We start from the raw sequence: 20,987 nt of genomic DNA on the forward strand, positions 1-20,987 counted from the left end.
ATAAAAAGAGGATCTTTGGGTTAGTTTCTAGGCCCAGGAACCGGATAAACAAGTATGCAGCTTGAATATGCTTTTGGCAAAAGGTGTTGTTGTTGTTTTTCTGTGACAGCCTCCTTAATAGTTTATGGTAAGGCAACTTTTCATCTTGATTACAACTCTGTCTATTATGCGAGGTGACATGATATGCATAAAATACAGAATTCTGCACTTGTATATTATAAGGAATACCATATACAGTATATTACATTGATTTTTCAAAGAACTACCCTAGTTGTCAATAAATTTTTTGCCTGACTTCAAGGTGCTGCTATGTAAATTCTAATTCACCCTGCTCTTCACTACTGTAAGGTTGTAGATTTTGGAAAGAAATGGGAGAGGCTCTTTTATTTTGACTGACAGGTTACAAAATGCTCTCCTCCTGGACATTCAGCTTTATTTTAGTGATAGATTCAGAGCCTGCCATTTATACCAATGTTTGGAATTTACTGAATGAAGCCTGTTTTGTTTTGTTTATTAATGTTCTAATATTGATCATTATAAAGATTATTATGCTAAATTACTCATTTTTCTAGTTATATCTATCAGGTGCATTGGTGTAGTCAAAAGCTATAAGATGGATATTTTAATAGGGGGCATATATTTGGAAGAGTGATTTCCTTTCCTCAAAGACTTGTCTTGTAATCCATCTGTGATTTCTTCCTTGTTCTTTCACAAAGAAATGAAAGAGACAGTGAATATACAGAGACTGATACATTTTAATTGTCATTCATGCACCAAAACAGTCTTTTAAAAACTTCCTGGCATGATCACATAAAACATCTGTTCAACTTCTGAAGAAATCTGACACAGCTCTTGTTAGATAATATATTCTCTGCCTGAGTTAAAGTAAGCCTGATGGAATTTACCAGCTCTTCAAATGAATATATGAAGAAAGGTATTGGGTCAACAGTGATTTAAACAGTACAGCTATACCCATTACCCCAACTTGATCACATTGCTTCATTTTTTTCTACTTCTTTTCCCCTTGTTCAAAAATTCAGGTATTATTTATAATAAATATATGTTTTTGTTTTGGCTCTTGCATAATCAAAAGGTTTGTTGAATTTATTAGAAGTCAAGTACTTTTGTTGGCACATTTGCCCTGTTTATACAAGGGTGCCTCTCATGGGAGTGTTCTCAGTTGGATGAGTGAACACAAATGCATAGCTATCCACATTCCAATTATTCCTTGCAAATAGGATACGCACATACTCTCCCCAGCCATATATCTGCATATTAGCGATAGAACATGTATGTAACACAACATTCTCTCTAGAAACACTCAAACCTATCTTACACATACACACACACTCACAGAAGCAATATTAGTTTCTATTCTAAATGCAGATATCTCTCTCATTCAGCCACACATATATACATACAAAAAAATTTTCAACTCTTTTTCACACCCATTTGGAGGCATAGTAGAAAACAGGCTAAACACATTCAATTCATTTCAATTCCATTTCTGAACTAGATCTGAAGGATTTCCTTCTCTTAAGGAAGTATTTGACACCCAAGGCTATTGTGGTAATAAGAAGCAAAAGCCCAATTGCAAGCAAAATCCACTGTCCTGCTTCTATTTCACTGCTGCTCAGTGACATCCCAAGGAAACTGACTTCTGAATCACCTAAGTAAGAACCAAGAAAAAAACACAATGAATGGATTTAAGTAAGCTCATCCTAGAAGGCATAGCATCAAACTAAGCTGCATTAAAAAAAGAAAGAAAGAAAAGCTAAGCAGGGTAGAAATGAGCAGAAGCATGGTATAGGGGGAAGAAGGAAAAGGAGGGCATTGACTCTGTTCCCACTGTAGTCTTGCTATTTCACTATCCACAATCAGCAGAAAGCTTAAAGGGTCTATGTGCAAACTTCCCCCTCCAGTCCTCATTTCTGGAAAATACCAATGTTGAAACTTTTAAATACCTGCATAAGCCTGCCAGGTGTACTCAGGCCAACCCAGAGTTTCATTATTTTTCCTGTTCTTTTCAATAAGCCACCTTGTCAGTGGTTCGAAATAGGTCAGCAAAGCTTCAGCGGACATGTTGGGTTGCCCTGTAATATTTTGCATGACTTCAGGCCATGGCCTGCTGAAGCCCAGCTTCAAGGCATCCCTGCAAAAAGAAATTGTTTATAGAAGATGTACATGTGCACTCCTCCCTTCTCAGGAAACATAACGTCATTTTGCTAAATGAAGCTAAAGGCCTATCTATATAGAATTCTGTATTTTACAGAAGCCAGCCAAATCCCTATTGGCAATCCAAAAAGCCCTTTGCGTATCATCCTTTATTTTATAAATCTACATAATAGATTTTCACCTAGTAGTAGAATTGTTGGTATTTTTCTCTTTCTTAGTTTATGAAGATGCGAGTTTCTTAGTGGGAGCTTTTTTGCCTTGCATAGTTCCAACCCCACCCCCACCCCAACTGCTGCCTTGCTATATCTCAGCATTTTTGTTACAATCTGTTTTGCTTTTATATCTGATATCCCACCTGAGGATACTTTTTTGTTATTAGACTAGTCTCCTCATTGCTGACTACTGAAATGGCACAAATACAGAATATATGATTTGTTGGTATTATTTGAGTTGGGAGTTATTTCAGTTGGGTATCAGCTGAAGTTTTGGGAAAGAAGCCAAATTAAATGGTCTTTCAGTCCCTTGCATGAACTAGTTCATATTTTGAACTATCTGCAGCAATAGACATTTGTTTAGTTGTGTGATGGCAATAATTCAATGTATATCTTGTCAGTTGAAATATCACACTGTAACAGACAATAAAACATTTTTATCTGACAAATAATGGTTTTAAGCTTGATGATTTAAAACATCAGAATGAAATCCAAGTAAATTGGAAGACCAAATTATCCACTAGTAAATGGCCAAGACCTTTGTCCATAACTTTCAAATTTAAAATGATAGTTTTGTTTCAATTTGATTAGTATCAATTCCCCAGTCTTTGGAGCTACCTGTAATTAACCAAGATTTACTAATTTATTCTAGAATGAGGCAGAAAATTCCCTCAATATCATTCAATAGCAGTTCAAGACAATTAAATGCCTAATATTTTTTTTGTCCTTTTCTAATATTTAAACTATTCAGTCACCTGCCTTGCTGAGCCAACTTTACCAGTCTCTTTATAAGGATGATGCTGAGGGTTTAGCAAAAAATGTTTTTAAAAATTACATTTTAAAGCTAATTTGTATGCATTTTCAAACCATTATAGAATCCAAAATTGTTTGAAATTCTGCAATGCAGTTGCCAAGAACAATTTATCATGTACTAGGGGAAAGCTAGAACAAACCTTAATATTTATGAAAATAATATGCAAAATGCATTGTATTAGAGAAATACGGAAACTATATGCTTAAAAATACATATGTTTAGAGAAATAAATTTTAGTGCGTAATTTTAAAAAGTCTCATTCGATGAATCTGACATATTTGCAAAAAACCTGAGAAAATGTAAAATTTACACACCTCAGGGCAGCATACTCACCCTAAGATTTTCCCAGCTTCTTCAGACTGGTAAATGTCACATTTGTATAAAGGTCCAGTATGGCCAGCAGCTTTGCACAGAGCTTCGTGAAACTGAAATTGGATTATAAAGCTGACAAAGTACCTGAAGAGAAATGGGAGAGATAAAAGGGGAGCTCATGGCCATTCTAGGAAAAAATGGTGATGTAACATTTCATAAATTACAGACATACACAAGCCAGCAAAAAATATATCCTTACCTGACATATGGGACATTAGCAGGAATATGGAATTTTGCTCCTGCATCAAAATCTTCTTCTGATCTTGGTGTAGGAGGACATAAACCCTGGTATTTCAATCTATACAGGTAAGGTACATAGAGAGAAGATAATGTTCATTAAGGAATTTGAAAAATGAAATAGTTTCAAGAGCTACATTCACCGGATTGAAAAATAATTATTTTTCCTTTCTATGGAAAAAACTTAAATGCCTTCTGAATTTCTTTTTCCTTCAGGACCTTTCAGAATTATTTTGCACATGTTGCTGCAAAAACTATGCAAATGATTTGTCCCCAAAAGAACAGCATTTTCAGTCGAGAGTTGCTTTTATCAGTGAGATAGATAAATGCATGAATGAATGAATTTTTTTAATCCCCTAGAATTCCTTCAGCAAAGATAATGCACAGGATAGATTTGAAAGGGGAATACTTTTCCAAGTATTATCTTAGGAGGCCCCCTAAGGGTAAGGCAACATTATTATATTTTGACCTTTAACTCTGTCTGAAATAATTCAGTTATGGTTATGTTCACTCTCAAACAAGCCACCTATTAGCCATGTGTTGACTTCACTTTCTATAATTTTGGGCCAGACTTGGTCCTCTTCCTTGAAAGTTCTCAAGATTTAGTTCTGACAGAACAATACCAAAATATCAATCTTCTTACTAGACAGTTGCAAATTAATCACCTGAGATTCCACCATTGTTGGTTATACTCATTTTTTGGAATACGCCCATCAAAGACTTTCCATCTCCATTGGTCGATCAGGTAGCCAAAGGGCAGGAAAGCAATTTTATCCAGTGCAATGCTCATCAGGTAGTTGATATCACTCTCTGACCAAGAAGAAAATGTTTTTAACAGATCAAGGTACCTGGCAAGTCTTCTGCTTTATCTCTTCTATTGCCTCTACTGTGATTCATGTCCCTTTCAGCCCCTAATCTTAATTGGCAAATTCTACAATATTGCAATGTTTTTAATAGCTGCATCTCTCTCTCTCTTTCTCCGTCTCTCTCTGTCTCTCTGTCTCTCTCTGTGTATCTGTCACTGTCTCTCTCTCTCTCTGTCTCTCTCTATCTCTCTTTGTCTCTCTCTGTGTGTGTCTCTCTCTCACTCTCTGTGTCTTTCTGTGTCTCTGTCTCTCTCTTTCTCTCTGTGTATCTCTCTCTCTCACACACACGCACACAGACACAGACACACACATACACACACAGACACAATCCCCCAAAACTAATTTGTCTGCAATTAAATATTTAATTCAAAATATCTCACCCTAATATTAAAAACCAGCATGGGATGAAAAACAACACAATCAACTAATATTTTGTATTTGAAACATGCAAGATGAATTTGATTCAGAAAGATAAATGTCTCTACCCAAATCACAAATGAGTCTTAATGGGTTATAAGCCTCCATGAATCTGATGCATCAATGCTGAACATTTCTTAAAAACAGAAGCTGATAGATCTACCTTGTAATAAAGTGTCCCTATTTGCTTACCAATATTGTCTTCCAAATGTTCAAGCAGCTTAATTTTATACAAATGCTTTGGGGTTGACACTGATAAAGCCATAACATCACCAATGGCTTCATGGAATCCTGGATTGGCTCCATCACGAAATGAAATGGGCTGATCTTTATACTGTAAAAAGTATTGGACATGTCCCATTTCATGGTGAACTGTTATTAAATCATCCATATTCACAACAGTGCACTGTTTTATCCTGAAACAAGACAATAATAAAAATGAGGTGAAGAATTTCTTGAAAAGAATGGAATAACCAAGTAATTTCTCAGCAGTTTATAAAACAACCTGCACAATCCATGTCCTAGAGAACCATAGGTAGAATATTAATTTATCGCACCTGGTCTAATTGCAGTGGTGTTTATAATTAATTGATTACAGTCAGTTGCAGACTTCTTTGTTCTTTATAAGCTTATCTCAGAAAGATGCTTACAGAACAGTGTCTCGTAATGATTTTTGCATGTGAACTGAGCCCCAAAGTACAACAAAGAAATACACACCCATTTTCTCCAGGGCCCAAATATAGCCATCTATCTGTGCCAAGTTATCATGTAATATTTGGAACAAGTATGTACATCCCACATTTCATCAGTAATTACAGGGTATCCTTTGAAAGGATCCTTTGTAACCTCAAAAGGCCATCAAATCTCTTATTAAAGTTAATCCAGAGAGATTTCTTGTTTTAAGAAATGTTTCAGGAAATTTATTAAGAAGCAATTTCTTTACAGACCCCTGAGTTGAGTTCAACATGTGATATTGGAATATGAGATTAATGTGTAGAAACAGGGCCAAGAATGTTTGTTATATGAAAATAACATGAAAGCAGTTCTAGAGAGACCTGCAGAGTAAAAAACAGTATGTCACTCTGGGACATACTTTGAAATGTACAAACAGTAGGATTAATCCCCAATGTGACTCATGTCTTCCTGGAATACCGGTTTATATTATAATTCCCAGTAAAATGCAGTAAGGGATACTGGTAAGTAACAAACCATAAACATATTTTAGCTACAATGAGCCATTGGAATGAAGTCTCCCTGATTTTCAGAAGTTTTATCCATTTAGTTCAGTGTGCAATCACCTAAAGTCCTTCCGATTGTAGAAGTCCCAGGCTGAAGCATGACAAACCACTTCTCTCCCATCTGTTGGCTTTTCCAGCATAGACTTTTTCCAGAACTCAGGTGGCATAGGGATAAGTCCCAATGACTTGAAGAAACTGTCAGATTGTTCAAACATCTTCTTTGGGGTCCAGCCCTATGGAAAAAAGAGCAAATGTGCCAAAAATTAAAAAGCTGGCAAAGGGGAATCTGAGAACAAGACCAGTGGTGGATTGCTACTGGTTCACCCTGGATCGGGCAAACCGGTAGTGATGGCAGTGGGAGGCTCCGCCCACTGCCCGGACACTTCTGTGCATCTGCAGAAGCGTCATACGTCCACTAGTAAACTGGTAGCGACGGGTTTTGAATCCCACCCCTGAACAAGACATGTATATTTTAAGACAGTAGCAAATCACCCTTTCTGGCTTTGTTCTTCTTGCTCTAATTGAAGATAATCTTAAATACCGCATAAAAACCAGAAGATAACCATAAAATATTAACTGTGCAGTGCAGAGCAAACTAAGACAGTGATTTCAAGACAGGGATAGCTTCCTGGCAGTGCAGAATTGAAAGGAGGAAGGAGAAATAATCTCCAAAAGCCAGATTTCTCTTGTGTCCTTTCCTAAGATTTGTAACTCCAGTTCAGTCTCACAAAAATGTGTCTATTCATAGGAACTGAAACCAAATTACCACTCTAGCTGGCTTCAAAAGATAGATAGGGGTAGCAGTAATGGCCCCACTGCTTTTGATTTCAGCCATATGCCTGATACAGTATATATTCTGCTCTAGATTTCCCCTGAAGAAATGTGGCCCAAGAGAGGGCCCAGTTCCCCAGTTCTGCTATATTTTGATAACATAACTAATGAAGTTATAAGTTCATTCTTGATTACATAATCTAATATCATACAACATCTAACATAAGAACACAACAAGATACATTCTTGGGGGCAATTTTGACTGTGGGAAGTCCTTCCAATGGAGATTTGTCATATTTTGAATTTTACAGTCAACTTCTGAATGAAGTTCTTATTTTCCTTGTTTTTGAGTTGCAGTTGGGCAAATTTAATTAATTTGCCCAACTGAAAAACCCAAAAGGGTTTTTCCCTTTTGTATTAATGCAGATATATGACTGCTCAAAGCAGATTCATAGAACAGAATTCAAAATATATTTTAGGAACCAGCTTTGGAAGCACAATGGTTAGTAGTACTAAGGTTCAGATCCAACTGAAACTTCCCTTCCAACTTCCTGTATCCAATAAGGCTGGAAGAATGAGTGGCTGGATTCAGATATAGCAAAATCAGCTATTGTGGATCATTCACTAAAACATGGCAAAATTTCTACATGATGTAGAATGAATCAAAAGCATATATTTGACACATGCTCTTCGTTATTTGCTTGAATATATAAAATTGAAGATTATTGGAAAGCGACAGCTCCCAGCTACACCATAAGCAACTAAAAAAAATGTCCAACAACTACGAGAGTTTTATTCCAGAGAGTTTTTAAAGAGGGAAAGAATTATGTTCAGTTCCTATCAGAAAACATTGCAAGTAACAATTGAATAAAATTTAGTGTTTCAACCTGTTTTTTCATTGCTGGAGTAGCATCCACTTTGGTAGCATCAGGGAAGGGCACGACAAGGTCAAAAATGTTTGCCCATGATTGTGCCCACATGTTACCTAAAAATAAAAAGTGAAGTTGATTAATAAGTAACTAGAAAATATATAGGGAGGGAAGTAAATCAAATTACAATATGAGGTAGTGAGGGAAGATCGCTATGTTTGAAGAGGAGTTAAAACTAATGAAATTTTTGGCTTATGATATCCAGATAGGTATGTGCAGTATGTTGTAGCTGTCACATATAAATAGTTTTATGTCCAATTGCATTTGTCCCTTGAATGTTCATATAGACACATTATTTTTAAAATAACAATTAATTTGATTTTTTTAAAAATAGAGGCAACTTATATTTTACTTCTCTAAATACACTCAGACTACTATATTTGGGGGGGAAATGGTGGGAATTACGGAGAAAAAAACAGTTGAAAACTGCCAGCTACCAATTTTAAAGGTGAATATCCCATCTAGATTGTGGACTGGCTATCGTAGTATTGCTACTTAAATTGGGCTTCCAAGGAAAAGGATAAAATGGAGCTGGATCATGTTTTCTCCAGCATGGTTGACATGTTTTGGCTGTGTTCCAAGTATTACTTGATTCCCCCAAGCTCTATCCCCTCTAAAATACTTAATGTAGAGTGCCTTATCCTGGAATTGTATTTGTCCAGGTTGTGGATGCATTTATACTTGTGTATAATACTCATGATCCTGAGTCATGATCCTGAATCATTGTTCAAGTGGGGGCTTGTCTCTACCCCTCAGTGTGATTGTGGTACTCCTTGACAAAATATCCATCACATTGTGTCTGAATGTCCATCAAAAGCTTATACCAGCCCAATGTCTGATTTTTTTTAAATCGAACTACTATAAGTCTATGTACTGTATTTGCCATACACTAAATAAATAAATCCTGAGTCAAATCTTCTGTGGAGCACTTTATTAATGGATCACTGCCTGCCTTTGTTATAAAGATCTTAAGAAAAACTGAAAAGCAAAAGCTCATTACTAAGTTATGCTATTACTTCCAACAATTGGAAATAGGTCTCCAATGGACCAGGTCTGCAAACATTACAGAAATGTAGAAAGTTCCTGGGGATTTGCTCAGCATGCCCATTGCCCAATGGCTCAGAGCAGCCCTGGGTGGAAAGACGTACCTAGCAAATGAGCTGGAATTGGGCCTTTGAGGTTGATGCGCTTTTCTCCATATTTTTTGTATAGAGCCCGACGTACATAAGCATGCAGATTGAAGTATAGTGGTTGAAGCTGATTCCAGATGTTCTCCAGGTCAGTTTCAAAAGTTGGTGTTTCATAAAGAGATCTCCAGTAAGCACCCTTGTCTGCATGCCCTGTACATATACACACATACATCTGTTGTGAACCTAGTTTTTTAATATTATGAGACAGCATATATATGCAAATATATATTTTACTCTTTTCCTCATATACCTCACACCCATATAGCAAAGAGAAAAATACTGATTCTGACCTCTTTATTTAAACTATGAAAATAGTAATGATTATGAGGACACTATAGGACCGCTTCTGACACCCAAAATCATTCATCCTGACCAGGCCTAACATTTTGCAACTGAAACAAAGTAATATGCAATCTGTGGATCTGTAGATGAATCTAGTCTCTAACAAAACTGATTAACTTGCATAAAATCATTATTGTGAAATGACATCTTAGATCTCATTTCTGTAATTATTCTGAGGTAGACTGTTATAGCAACAATTGAAATGCTTGAAAGTGTCAGCGCAGATTATTTTCTTCTAGGATAATATTAATTTTATTTATATATTATTTTATATATTTACATATTTAATATTTTTTATAATTCAAGGCAGCAAATATACATAATACTGCTTTTTATTTTCTTCACAATAACCCTGTTAGTGGGTTGGGCTAAGAGAGACTGATTGGCCCAAGATCACCCAGCTAGTTTTCATGACTAGCGTGGAACTAGAACTCACAGTTTCCTGATTTCTACCTTGGTGCTTTATCGACTTGAGCAAACTGGCTCTTCCTATACCATCAGTATTTTCACAATAACTCTAGCTTTTGCGTTTTACTTTTAATTATATTGGTTCTATAGCTTTTGAGTCACCATGTTTTCCTTGATCACATTATTAAATTTCTTTACCATTTAATCTGACAGCTGCATTGCTCAGTTCTACATATCTCTCATAGTATCTTCGGATTTTCTTCCCTGATGCATCCCGCCAATCTTTCCAGATGTTAAGAAGCTCATCATAATTTCTTGATGTAGCCATAGTATCTGTAAGGTCTGAACAAGGAATCAGCACACATATTAATAATGTTTATAATTGGACCTTTATCTCCCAGCTATACCTTTTACATTCCCCTCATTGAGCATATTTTGTATGGGAGGAATGGGAATTATACAAAGAGATTTGGAGGGCACTAAGCTTGGAGAGGCCTCTCTGCATTTTAAAAGCTGAATTCTTCCACACACTTTGTTCTTCTCAAAGAGAACTCCAGTGCAGTGAAATATATTTCCCTACATATTTTAGGGAATGCTAACAATACAACTATATCCAATTCTGTTTTCATGAGCAAGATGTGTCTCACAAACATCAAAATAATAATTAGTACAATATTACTAATATTTTCCCTAATCAATTTCTTATTGAACATCTGGGTGCTTTCCTGTTGAAGATAGATTGTTCCATCAAAGAGTTCCACTGACTCAAAATGACTTGAAAGCCTCCTTTATTTCATGTCTAAAATATGTGGGATCTGTTGTGTGATAACAACATTCCTGATCTGAACCCTTTAGGGATGGACAGTTAAAATTCCATGTTATTGGTCATGGAAAGCTGTCCTGTAGCGGGGAAAGTATATTTTCAGTGTACTCAAAGCTCTATCTTCTTTATGAAATCTAAATTCTGCTTCTCATGGTGATGAGAAGCACCTTCAAAGTGATCTTTGAACATAAAGTTGTAACTTTATATTCAAAGTTTCAAAAAATTAAGGGGGAGTAATAAGAGACTATTCCTTAAAATTATGTGACAATGATGGGACTTACCAGGATCTAATGCTTTGCAGTCTGTGTCTTTTCTGCAGACTTTGGCTACACTATAAATTGTCTCCATTTCTGAGAGCAGTTGATTATACTGAAAGAAATAAGATTATTCTACCATATGGTATAGAAACTGGTTTATGTGTTCTCTAGTTTAGAAGTTGACCAATTCTTTCTATAAAGGATTTTAACAGTAAACATATTATATACTATGAAATTGATAAGAATGGATGATAATGGCACTCCTTAACCATTCAATTTTTTCAATAATAATAATAATAATAATAATAATAATAATAATAATAATACAGGATAATATTTGTGACAACAAATTGGCTGAAATTAATTATACTGAATTTGTGATGCAAACAGAATAAATAATGGAATAAAAACTTGTTCATGTGTTGCAGAATCTAATAGTATTCCTTTCACTGTGTCCTTCTGGAGAATTACTCATTCATAACAGACTTTCTTGTTCCTTTATTATCAAGAGATTATCTACAGCTACTAATGAGTTCACCTAGACTGAATTCTAGCATAGTCTTCAATCAGAAACTCAGAAACGCCTCACTTTTTGCAATAACAGGCCACTGAAGATATGTCCCTTTTCCATCAGATTGGCAGCTTACTATTTTAAATTTTACTTACTGTAAGAGCTACTACATTGGTACAATGGTAGTAACTACATTGGTACAATGGTAGTAAGTAAAAAACTTACTACATAAAGTTTTTTATCGCTTTATAATTATTTTATAAATTACTTAAAATCTTAGAATCTGAAGTTGTTTATGTGAATCCACTGGCAAGGATTCCATGCATCAGGGGAATTTGAGGAAGAAGTGGGATGCATACTTATGACTTTGTTTTCCAAACACTTTTATCAGTGACTTCATGTAAATGTCCAAAGTTTGTGCTAGAGATCTCTAGAGAACATTATATTCTGGAATCTACCAGTTTCAGAATGAAACTGTTCTGGCAGGAATCAAACAGTTGCAAAGTCATAGCTTTTTATTCCAAGCCTAGAAGGTAGTCTAGACTCTAGAAGCACTCTGAGACTCAAAAAAAGAAAAGAAAAAAAGAAAAAGAATAGAGATGCAGTACACGTTTTCTATTTCTGTGAGAAAGCCAGATTTATGTATCTTAGGTATGAAAATTATTTTAAATAGATCCAAAAGTCAACCAAATACTTATAATTAATATACAACAACTTCTCTTTTTTTAAGAATTATTCTAATAGTGGCTTCTTGATCTCTATAAATACACTCTCTCTTTTCCAGAAAATAAAGTTGAAGTATTTAATTTCTTTATTCAATTTACTATCCTCAACTAAAACTGGGAAGTAATTTTTACTTTTTAAAAAGAGCTGATTTATATTTTATATGTAACATATCTAGATTTTCAAACTTAAAGTGAATAGGCCCAAGTAATTAAGAATGAGAACAAAAGAAACCATTACAAGTAAAAGCAAAATATTACAAACTTCCATTATTATGCAATTCAAGAATTTTGTAAAGCACTATAAATAGTATCTCCCTTCAATCTCACCTCCTTCAGCTCCGCTTCAGGTAAGGCTGCCTGCTCAATATCACTTAATTTCTTCAGAATACGTTTTATTCTGAAATCTTTGAAATCAGTGGAATCAAACTGCCGAGCCTTTAATCCATTTTGCAGAGTATGGTTTGACATTGCAAAATTCTTCTCCAACTACAAAGGGAACAGGAAAAGATGAAGAAGGATAACAGTTGCTTTGGAGCTCTCTGCTCCAAAGCAACAAATATGTTAATTCAAATTATAATCTGGTGCGTACAGGGTTATTAACATTACTAACACCACAAATCTGTTACTAGCAATTGCAATTATTAACAAACTAGCAATTCATTCAGAAAATCCAGATTATTGTTTAGTAACAGGCCTGCATAAGAGAATTTAATCTGGCAAATCATAGGGAATGCATGGTATAATATTATGCTAGAATAGTTATATATGAAGTACAATTCCAACAACAAGAAGCCAGAATTGAGGGGTACTGGGATCAAGTGAGATGTAGCAAGAATGTCTTAGCTCTGGACATTATGTCCAAATCTTCACCATTCAGTTTTCAGTTATTTACAATACAATAAAGGAGGGGGGGAGGAGGAGGAGGAGTTGGTGGTGCTAAAATTTGAAGCACTAAAATTGCTTCAAAAAATAATATCAGAAAAATGCAAAATTAAGGGGGGAAGGTGCTTATATGAATAGCTCTTAATAAGAAAAACCAGTTGCACTGTAGCTTATAGTACAATGAAGGGTAATTCTAATAGTAATAGAAATAGCACTTAAACTCATATACCACTTCACAGTGCTTTACAGCCCTCTTTTACAGTGTCAATATATTGCCCCCAACAATCTGGGTCCTCATTTTACTGACTTCGGAAGTGTGGAAGGCTGAGTCAACCTTGAGCCAGTGAGACTCGAACTGCCGAACTCCTGACAGCCAGCAGTCAGCAGAAGTAGTCTGCAGAACTGCATTCTAACCACTGTGCCACCATAGCTCGATATAGTATTCATATATCTTGATGTGCCTCTATATTTGACAGTTGTAATAAATAGAACATAAGCAAAATATTTCACTGTTTTAAGCCTGGAATGTTGTCTGTTTTGCCTGTTTCTCTTTTGGACTTCCTGCAAGGATTACTAAACAATATAGACTATATACTATACCATAATCTGTTTGTTCTGTTCAGTAATGTTGACATTGTACGTCCAAAGGGCCTCTGTGTAAGCATTCCACACCACTTCAGCTGTGCTGTTATACTTTTCTAAGAATTCTTTAGCTTCAGCTTCATCAGTTTTTTTATCTGGAAGATAGAAAGATGAATGTGTAAGTATACACATAAAGAAGTATACACGTGGGTATAAAAATAACATCATCATCACTTGGAAAAAGAAGTTGAATTTGTTTAATTATTATCAGTATGAGTCTAATTTGTAAAAAGAGAAGTACCAAGATCCCAAATTGTATCAAAATTATATTAGTTATGATAGAATCAGAATAATCTCCACCATGTCAGCTAAGTAAGACTGCTGCTGCCAGATATCTGAACCGACAAAGAAGATCATGCACAATTGGAAAGGAGGGAAAAGGAGAATACACAAATTACTTTCCTTGGCAACTATGGCAAAAATTACAGTGAAAAACTGCAGCAAAAAATGACTTAGGCCAGTGGTGAAATCCAATTTTTTTACTACCAGTTCTGTGGGCATGGCTTGGTGGCATAGTGTGGCTTGGTGGGCATGGCTTGGTGGGTATGGCAGGGGAAGGACACTGCAAAATCTCCATTCCCACCCCACCCCAGGGGAAGAATAATGCAAAATCACCATTCCCTCCCCACTCCTGGGGGAAGGATATTGCAAAATCTCCATTCCCACTCCACTCTGGGCCAGCCAGAGATGGTATTTGCTGGTTCTCTAAACTACTCAAAATTTCCATTACTGGTTCCCTGAACTGCTCAAAATTTTCGCTACTGATTCTCCAGAACCTGTCAGAACTTACTGGATTTCACCCCTGACTTAGACCTATATGTTATTACTTTTTCCAGCATCAGAAAGACTGTTTTTTCAGTCGCAGGATTGTGCTAGAACCTTCAACATGTAACTGTTTTTTTTTTTAAAAAAATCTGTTTCGGAAAGTAGCACAGAATATACTAACTAACTATTAAGGTCGCAGAGCAGACCTTTTGTTCCATACCAGGACAAAATATGATTATGTGAAGCATATTCTACAAATGAACTCTGGAACTTTAATTAGAGGTAAGACAGCTCCATTTTCTGACATTTCTATCTTCTTGAAGTATGCTGTGGCAGCACTAATTTGAGAAGCTGATCTCACTCAATGGAAGATTAAAATGAATACACAGGAAATTTATATTTTAGAAAACATTATTCACCACACAGAGAGCTGTCTTTCAGGCTATTTGTTGCACAGAGAATCAATGGAAGAGATCCTAATACAGCTCATTTGTGCTTTTCCCCCAAATTAAATGTCATCTTCTATAGCTTCTTAATCAGTTGTCAATCCAACTGAGCAAGTATTTGAAGGAAAAATATTATTAGTTTTGAATAATAATAATTTTTTGTCCCACTTGCAACATTCTCAAGATGATTATGCAGCACAACAAATAGCTACCTCTGGTTTCAGTCATATTTACTTCAGTTCCACTGTTATAGTTACATCAATCATTGGTTCCTGAATTTAGGTCTCATCTCCACACTTCTTTTACATATATAGTCTCTCATTCTTCCCTATATCCCACTGCATAACTAGAATGATACCTAGATATTCCTGTGGGATTATGATTATCAGATTCAATTATCAATTGGTATCTGGAGGTAATGATTCTTCTATCCCCCCCTTTTTTTGGGGGGGGGGAGAACTGTTGCAGCTAAAGACTAAGACTCCCAGTACAACATTCAATCTATTCTCTCTGAAATGGGTATTGTTTAAGGTTTTATGCATGGAAAACTTTACCAAGGCCTTCTGGATATCCTTCAGGGACAGGAGGACGCCAATCAAATTCTGGCCAGCCTAGTGTTTCATTGTTCTTTTCATTCTTTTCTTTTAGCCATTCAGTAACAGGTTTGAAGTATTCAAGCAATGCTGAAGCATCCATTTTATTTGTACCAGTGAGTTGTTGGAGAATATCTTGCCAATGCCGGGAAGATCCAGCCTGCATTGCCTCACTGCAATGAAGATAAAGAAAGAGTAAATAGTTGGAACCATTAGAACTGACACAGTTAAATTGTTAAAATAACACAGGTGGCATACCAGAAAGAGGTTTTTAGGTTTTTTTTATAGGTATTGAATTTGCAATGCTAATTTATCTTCACAACATCCTGATTATGGCTAAACCACTATGCTGATAAAACTGATTAAAGGATTGAGATGTTTCTGTTTGACAATATAATTGTCTTTTATAATTCTCACAATCTACAGAAACTCTTCCCCTGGAGATCAAATTGCCAAACCCCAGCATGTCTTTTTAAGTCCAAAAGATCATCATTGTTAAGGAAAAGATTTTGCAGTAGCATAATTTCTGTTCAGTTTTGAATGATTAATGCAGAGGATATAAAGAATGGTCTTGAAGGACAGTTGGAAGTTCCATTACCTTAGTTTAAGGCAAGAACCTAACTTGGAAAAATGCCTCAAACAGACCTCTCCCTAATTCACAAGGGAAGGGGAAGGGAAGCACATTTAGACTTGCAAGATTATGTTACAACAGCTGTTCTAATAAAAGTTATTTTAGACCTAAATTGCATTGTTTTCCTGATCTGTATATCCCATAGGGCTGACTCTTTGTAACAAGATTAGTTTGGGGGTTGATAAGGTAATCCTGGATCTTCAATGGAGCAGCTTTTTGTCTTAATTTTGGCATTTGAAAATGATCCCTCTTGTCATTTTAGAATGAATGGCAGGAATGGAAAATATTGATACATCCTTAGTTAAACTATGAAGATCTATAATCCTTTAGATATAAAGTTTATTTTTTGTCAGTTGCCCCTCTCCCTTTGCTTTCACCTGAGTTTCTGTCCAGCTTCTTTGGATTTATAGATGTCACATGTATGAAAATCACCAGTATGGTTGGCAGCTTGGCAAAGGGCCTTGTGGAATTGGAATTGTAGAATAAAGCTGACAAAATACCTGTCCAAAGCAAAAAATCCATAATTTTTACGAAATATACGATACATAAACACATATTATAATCTTTTTAGACTGAAAATATTCAAATTCTGGAAAATAGAAATGACATATCAATTACAAATACAAATAATATACTCTAACTATCAAAGATGAGATTTAAATGTTTGGAAGTAAGAAAATCTCATCTTTCTTTCTATACTTTAATTAACTTAATGGTATAATTACTCTTACTTGTACTGAATGCTGTTGAAGGATAGATTAAGCATAAAGTAATTTTGCTTAGGAGATCTTGACAATGTGCTCTCAGATATATATAAAGTTTATTGTCATTGTACGTATATATACACAGAATACCAATACAACGAAATTCACATAACACCAAGAGACCAAGCCCAACACACATGACAATCCCCAGACACACCCCTACCCACCACAAATTTCCCCACCCCTAAACCACCCAAGCATCCAGATAGCAGACCAAGTAATGCTGTCCAATAGCTCACTGATGGTGGCCCTTTAGTTCATTGTTGAGTGCAATTATAGCTCTGGGATAAAAACTATTCAGAAGATATGTGGTCCAAGTTTTAATTGTTCTGTATCTTCTGCCAGAAGGCAACAGTCCAAAAAGATTGTAAACAGGATGAGAAGATATAAGATATCTTATAGATATAAGAATATAAGATATAAGAAGTATAACATAAAAATGATAGGATTGTGGGCATGCAGGGGTATTCTTCAAGAACAGTCAGTCAGATATTCTCAAGCAGAAGCTAGAAAGATCAATAGTTGTGCCAAGAGTTTATTATGACTGTACTGGGGAAAAAGATACAGTTTATGATGTAGTTTAACTGTAGTTCTAGAGTTTCTTTACTTTAAAAGATAACACTAGTTAGATCTTTTAAACCTGTTTGCTGAAACCTGCAGCTCTACTATATTCTACTATGTTCTCAACTCCCTCATAAAAAATCAAATCATGAATCGATCTTTCCCAGTAATAATAAAACTTCCTAAAATTTCATATTTACACCTTTCCGTTTTCCAGCTTCCAATACCTGATATAAGGTGTGTTGCCAGGAATGTGATATTTAGCTCCAGGATCAAAGTTTGTTTCATTTCTTGCAATAGGAGGACAAATTCCTTGATATTTTGTTCTGGGGGGGGGGAAACAACACCTTAACCAATGGACAAAAAATGAATGGACAAAATAAGTACAATCATTTCCCAACAACAACATTTCCCAGGCAAAGGATATATGTAGATATAATGGCAATCATTGAAAGATCACAAGAAACAGCTATTTTGCATTCAGTTCTCCCTATTTCCTTCAAATAAATTAACACTTTCACTTCATCTATCTTTTCAGATTTTCCTCTTCTTATAGTGTCATATTCTTAGATGTAGAAATTACATTTGTCAGAGGGACGTTTGTCGGAGGGATGGCTATAGAGGATGGGTGGTTTCAAAAAGTTAAAATAAACAACATTAAATTAAAAAAAATAACCATACATAAAACAGCGACCACTAGATGGAGGTTGTAATTCAATATACTTAGAAGGGTCTAGGTTGGAGGATTACATTTGTTAAACCTGCTGCTTTGCTTGCCTGTCACCCATTATGGCAATTTTCTATTTGTCCTCCTGAGGCTGTTTTACCTTAGGTACCACCAATCAAAATTGTAGCGACTTGGAGGAGTGTGTCCACTGAAGACATTCCACCGCCATTGATCAATTAGATAGCCAAAGGGCAGGAAGGCAATCTTTTCCAGGGCCATTTTCAGAAGATAATTGATATCACTCTCTGCAAGGAATAAAGGAAGACAAAAATGTGAAACAAACAAAATGTTAAAAAGTTATGGTATTTATGTAGTTACTTACCAAGCACATCCAAATTATATTAAAGAAACCAAAACATCTTTACAATCCCCAAAGCATGTCACAACTTTGGAGTACCCGTAATGTTTGGAAATTGAAAGTTGAAAAATTTGACACACTCTAAAAGAGAGTTTCTTTTAAACCATTATATACTTAGAAGATGGCAAAGAAGTAAGACTAGATTAGCAATCTCTATATAAGAATTCCCTGTTGAGAACAAACCAGTGGATTTCCTTCTCTCACAAACTCAGAGCTGTTGCTTGAAAACCAAATAGCTTGAGCTGATCCAAGTGCCTGTGGGAAAGGCAGAAACATCTACAGTATATTTTACCTTAGGAAAGACAATTTGCTCCAACATACAGTGCAGCACCAGCTACATCCTGAACTTGTCTTTAGCTCTACACTGCAATTATTCCAATTCCTTTTATGTGGACATATGTGTGTGTGTGCGTGCGTGTGTGCGAACACACGTGAACGCATGTGCACAAATGCAAATTTATGTGCACACTTGCTTTCACTAACCTAAAACAACAGGGATGAGAGGGCAGATTTTATAATTCAGTACATTGTTTTTCTAGGATGAGATCAAAAAAGGTAAAAGTTTCCCTGTCAGTCGTGTCTGAATCTAGGGCATTGTGCTCATCTGCATTTCTTGGCTGAAGGTGCCAGCGTTGTCCAAAGGCAATTTCCATGGTCATGTGGCCAGCATGGCTACACGCCAAAGGCGCACAGAACACTGTTACCTTCCCACCAAAGTGGTACCTATTAATCTACTCCCATTTGCATACTTTCGAACTAATAGGTAGAGAGGCAGTAAACCTGATTCCCAATCCCTAATAACAATTATTTATCATACCCAGTATGAAAAATATCTCTCATGAACTTTATTGGTTTTCTTCTTCTGCCTTGTCACCAACCATTGTATGCTCATCTTACCTCTGTCTTCAGTGACATGGGTGAGCAGCTCAATTTTCTTGAGATGGATGGGGGTGGAAACAGACAAACTCATGACATCTCCAATGGCCTCATGAAAGCCAGGGTTGGCCCCACTGCGAAAACTTATTGGCTGGTCCTTATACTGCAAGTAGTATTGAACGTGCCCCATTTCATGGTGTACTGTAAAGAGTTGCTCCATAGTAACTGTTGTACATTGTTTTATCCTGTAGAACAGGGAATAGGAAAGGGAGTGTTTAGTAAAGTATCACAATATACTAACAAAGCATCAACTGCTTTTGTAACCTGGAACATTTGCTGATAGGCTCAGAACAGCTAGAAAGGATAAATTCTTCTTGTGCCAGAACTAGGATTTCTATCATTCCTTGAAGAAAATATGTAATTTAAAGAGAATTTAGAACAGATTTAGAAACTATCTACCTAACTTATTTCATCCCTCAGCCATTCATTAAAAATTTATCAAGTCTAACACGTCACTGAATGAATAGAAAGAGAGAGAGAGAGAGGGAGGGAGGGAGGGAGGGAGGGAGAGAGATAGATGATAATTTTGGCTTTGAGTTGACAGTGATTACCTTTGACTCTGAAAGCATAGGTTTGTGGCAGATTAGCACTGAGGAATTGTGTTCTTTCACACATATTCTGAGCTTTAATAAATTAATCCCTTTTCCTGCATTCTTAATATAAGAGAAAGTAATATTGTCCTAATATCACTTTGCCAAGTACCTTTTCCAGATATTGACACAGGGAGCAGGGTAGAGAAGGAAAAGTATACATGCATTTAAAGAGAGCAGAAATTATAGTTTAGGGAAGAGATAGCCTATATTTTGATAGATCAGAATTGTGTTTAGTATTTTTGGGCAGGGTAAAGGGCAAAGCAATGATTACAAGTGCATAATGCAAAATAACACTATGCATCTGTTAGGCTAGGAGACTAATTTAGAGGCTACTCTACAGTTCTCTTGCGATGGGATTCAAAGAGCTGCTAAAAAGTAGGGATCCTTTGAGCATATGTGTTCTTGGAGTTTTGTGATAATCACTCTAATACAAGATGTCAAACTCAAGGCTTGCAGGCTGGATCCAGCCTGTGGGATTTTAGATCTGGCCCATGGGGTCACCCTGGAAACAGCAAAGGACCTGCCCGTGGTGTCTCTGCCAGCAAAAATGGAGCTTGAGAGGGCCTCATGCAGCCCTCCCAGGCTCCGTTTTTGACTGCAATGGCCTCCTGCTGCCAGTGAAAACAGAGCCCCCCCACACACACTCCATTTTCACTGGAAGGGGGCTAGCAAAACAAACTAAAAACAAAACAAAAGGAGAAATGTTTCCCCTTTTGCATTTGAGCATCCAAGAAGGGACAGGAAAGGAGAAAGGGAAAAAGGACAGACAAAGAAAAAGAAGGGAAGATGAGAAGAGAGCAAG

At 36.1% G+C, this 20,987-nt stretch overlaps 1 protein-coding gene across 1 annotated transcript in view; it reads right to left on the minus strand.

Annotated features, from left to right (window-relative positions):
- Positions 1–737: 737 nt before the first annotated feature.
- The window catches only part of ACE (angiotensin I converting enzyme), a 40,425-nt gene continuing 20,175 nt past the window's right edge, over positions 738–20,987 (minus strand). The window contains exons 8-25 of the mRNA XM_034416162.3: positions 19,554–19,777; positions 18,399–18,543; positions 17,799–17,897; positions 16,624–16,746; positions 15,577–15,788; positions 13,770–13,906; positions 12,615–12,773; positions 11,076–11,163; positions 10,170–10,313; positions 9,180–9,371; positions 7,990–8,087; positions 6,392–6,564; positions 5,286–5,509; positions 4,476–4,620; positions 3,773–3,871; positions 3,535–3,657; positions 1,965–2,152; positions 738–1,669 (exon numbers count right to left, since the gene is read on the minus strand). Coding sequence (XP_034272053.1) covers positions 1,491–1,669; positions 1,965–2,152; positions 3,535–3,657; positions 3,773–3,871; positions 4,476–4,620; positions 5,286–5,509; positions 6,392–6,564; positions 7,990–8,087; positions 9,180–9,371; positions 10,170–10,313; positions 11,076–11,163; positions 12,615–12,773; positions 13,770–13,906; positions 15,577–15,788; positions 16,624–16,746; positions 17,799–17,897; positions 18,399–18,543; positions 19,554–19,777 — 2,752 coding nt within the window. The 3' untranslated portion in view covers positions 738–1,490. The remainder of the gene's footprint in view (positions 1,670–1,964; positions 2,153–3,534; positions 3,658–3,772; positions 3,872–4,475; positions 4,621–5,285; positions 5,510–6,391; positions 6,565–7,989; positions 8,088–9,179; positions 9,372–10,169; positions 10,314–11,075; positions 11,164–12,614; positions 12,774–13,769; positions 13,907–15,576; positions 15,789–16,623; positions 16,747–17,798; positions 17,898–18,398; positions 18,544–19,553; positions 19,778–20,987) is intronic.

This window comes from Pantherophis guttatus, chromosome 4 (genome assembly GCF_059756535.1).
Source record: "Pantherophis guttatus breed Tessera chromosome 4, ASM5975653v1, whole genome shotgun sequence".
Lineage (NCBI taxonomy): Eukaryota > Metazoa > Chordata > Lepidosauria > Squamata > Colubridae > Pantherophis > Pantherophis guttatus.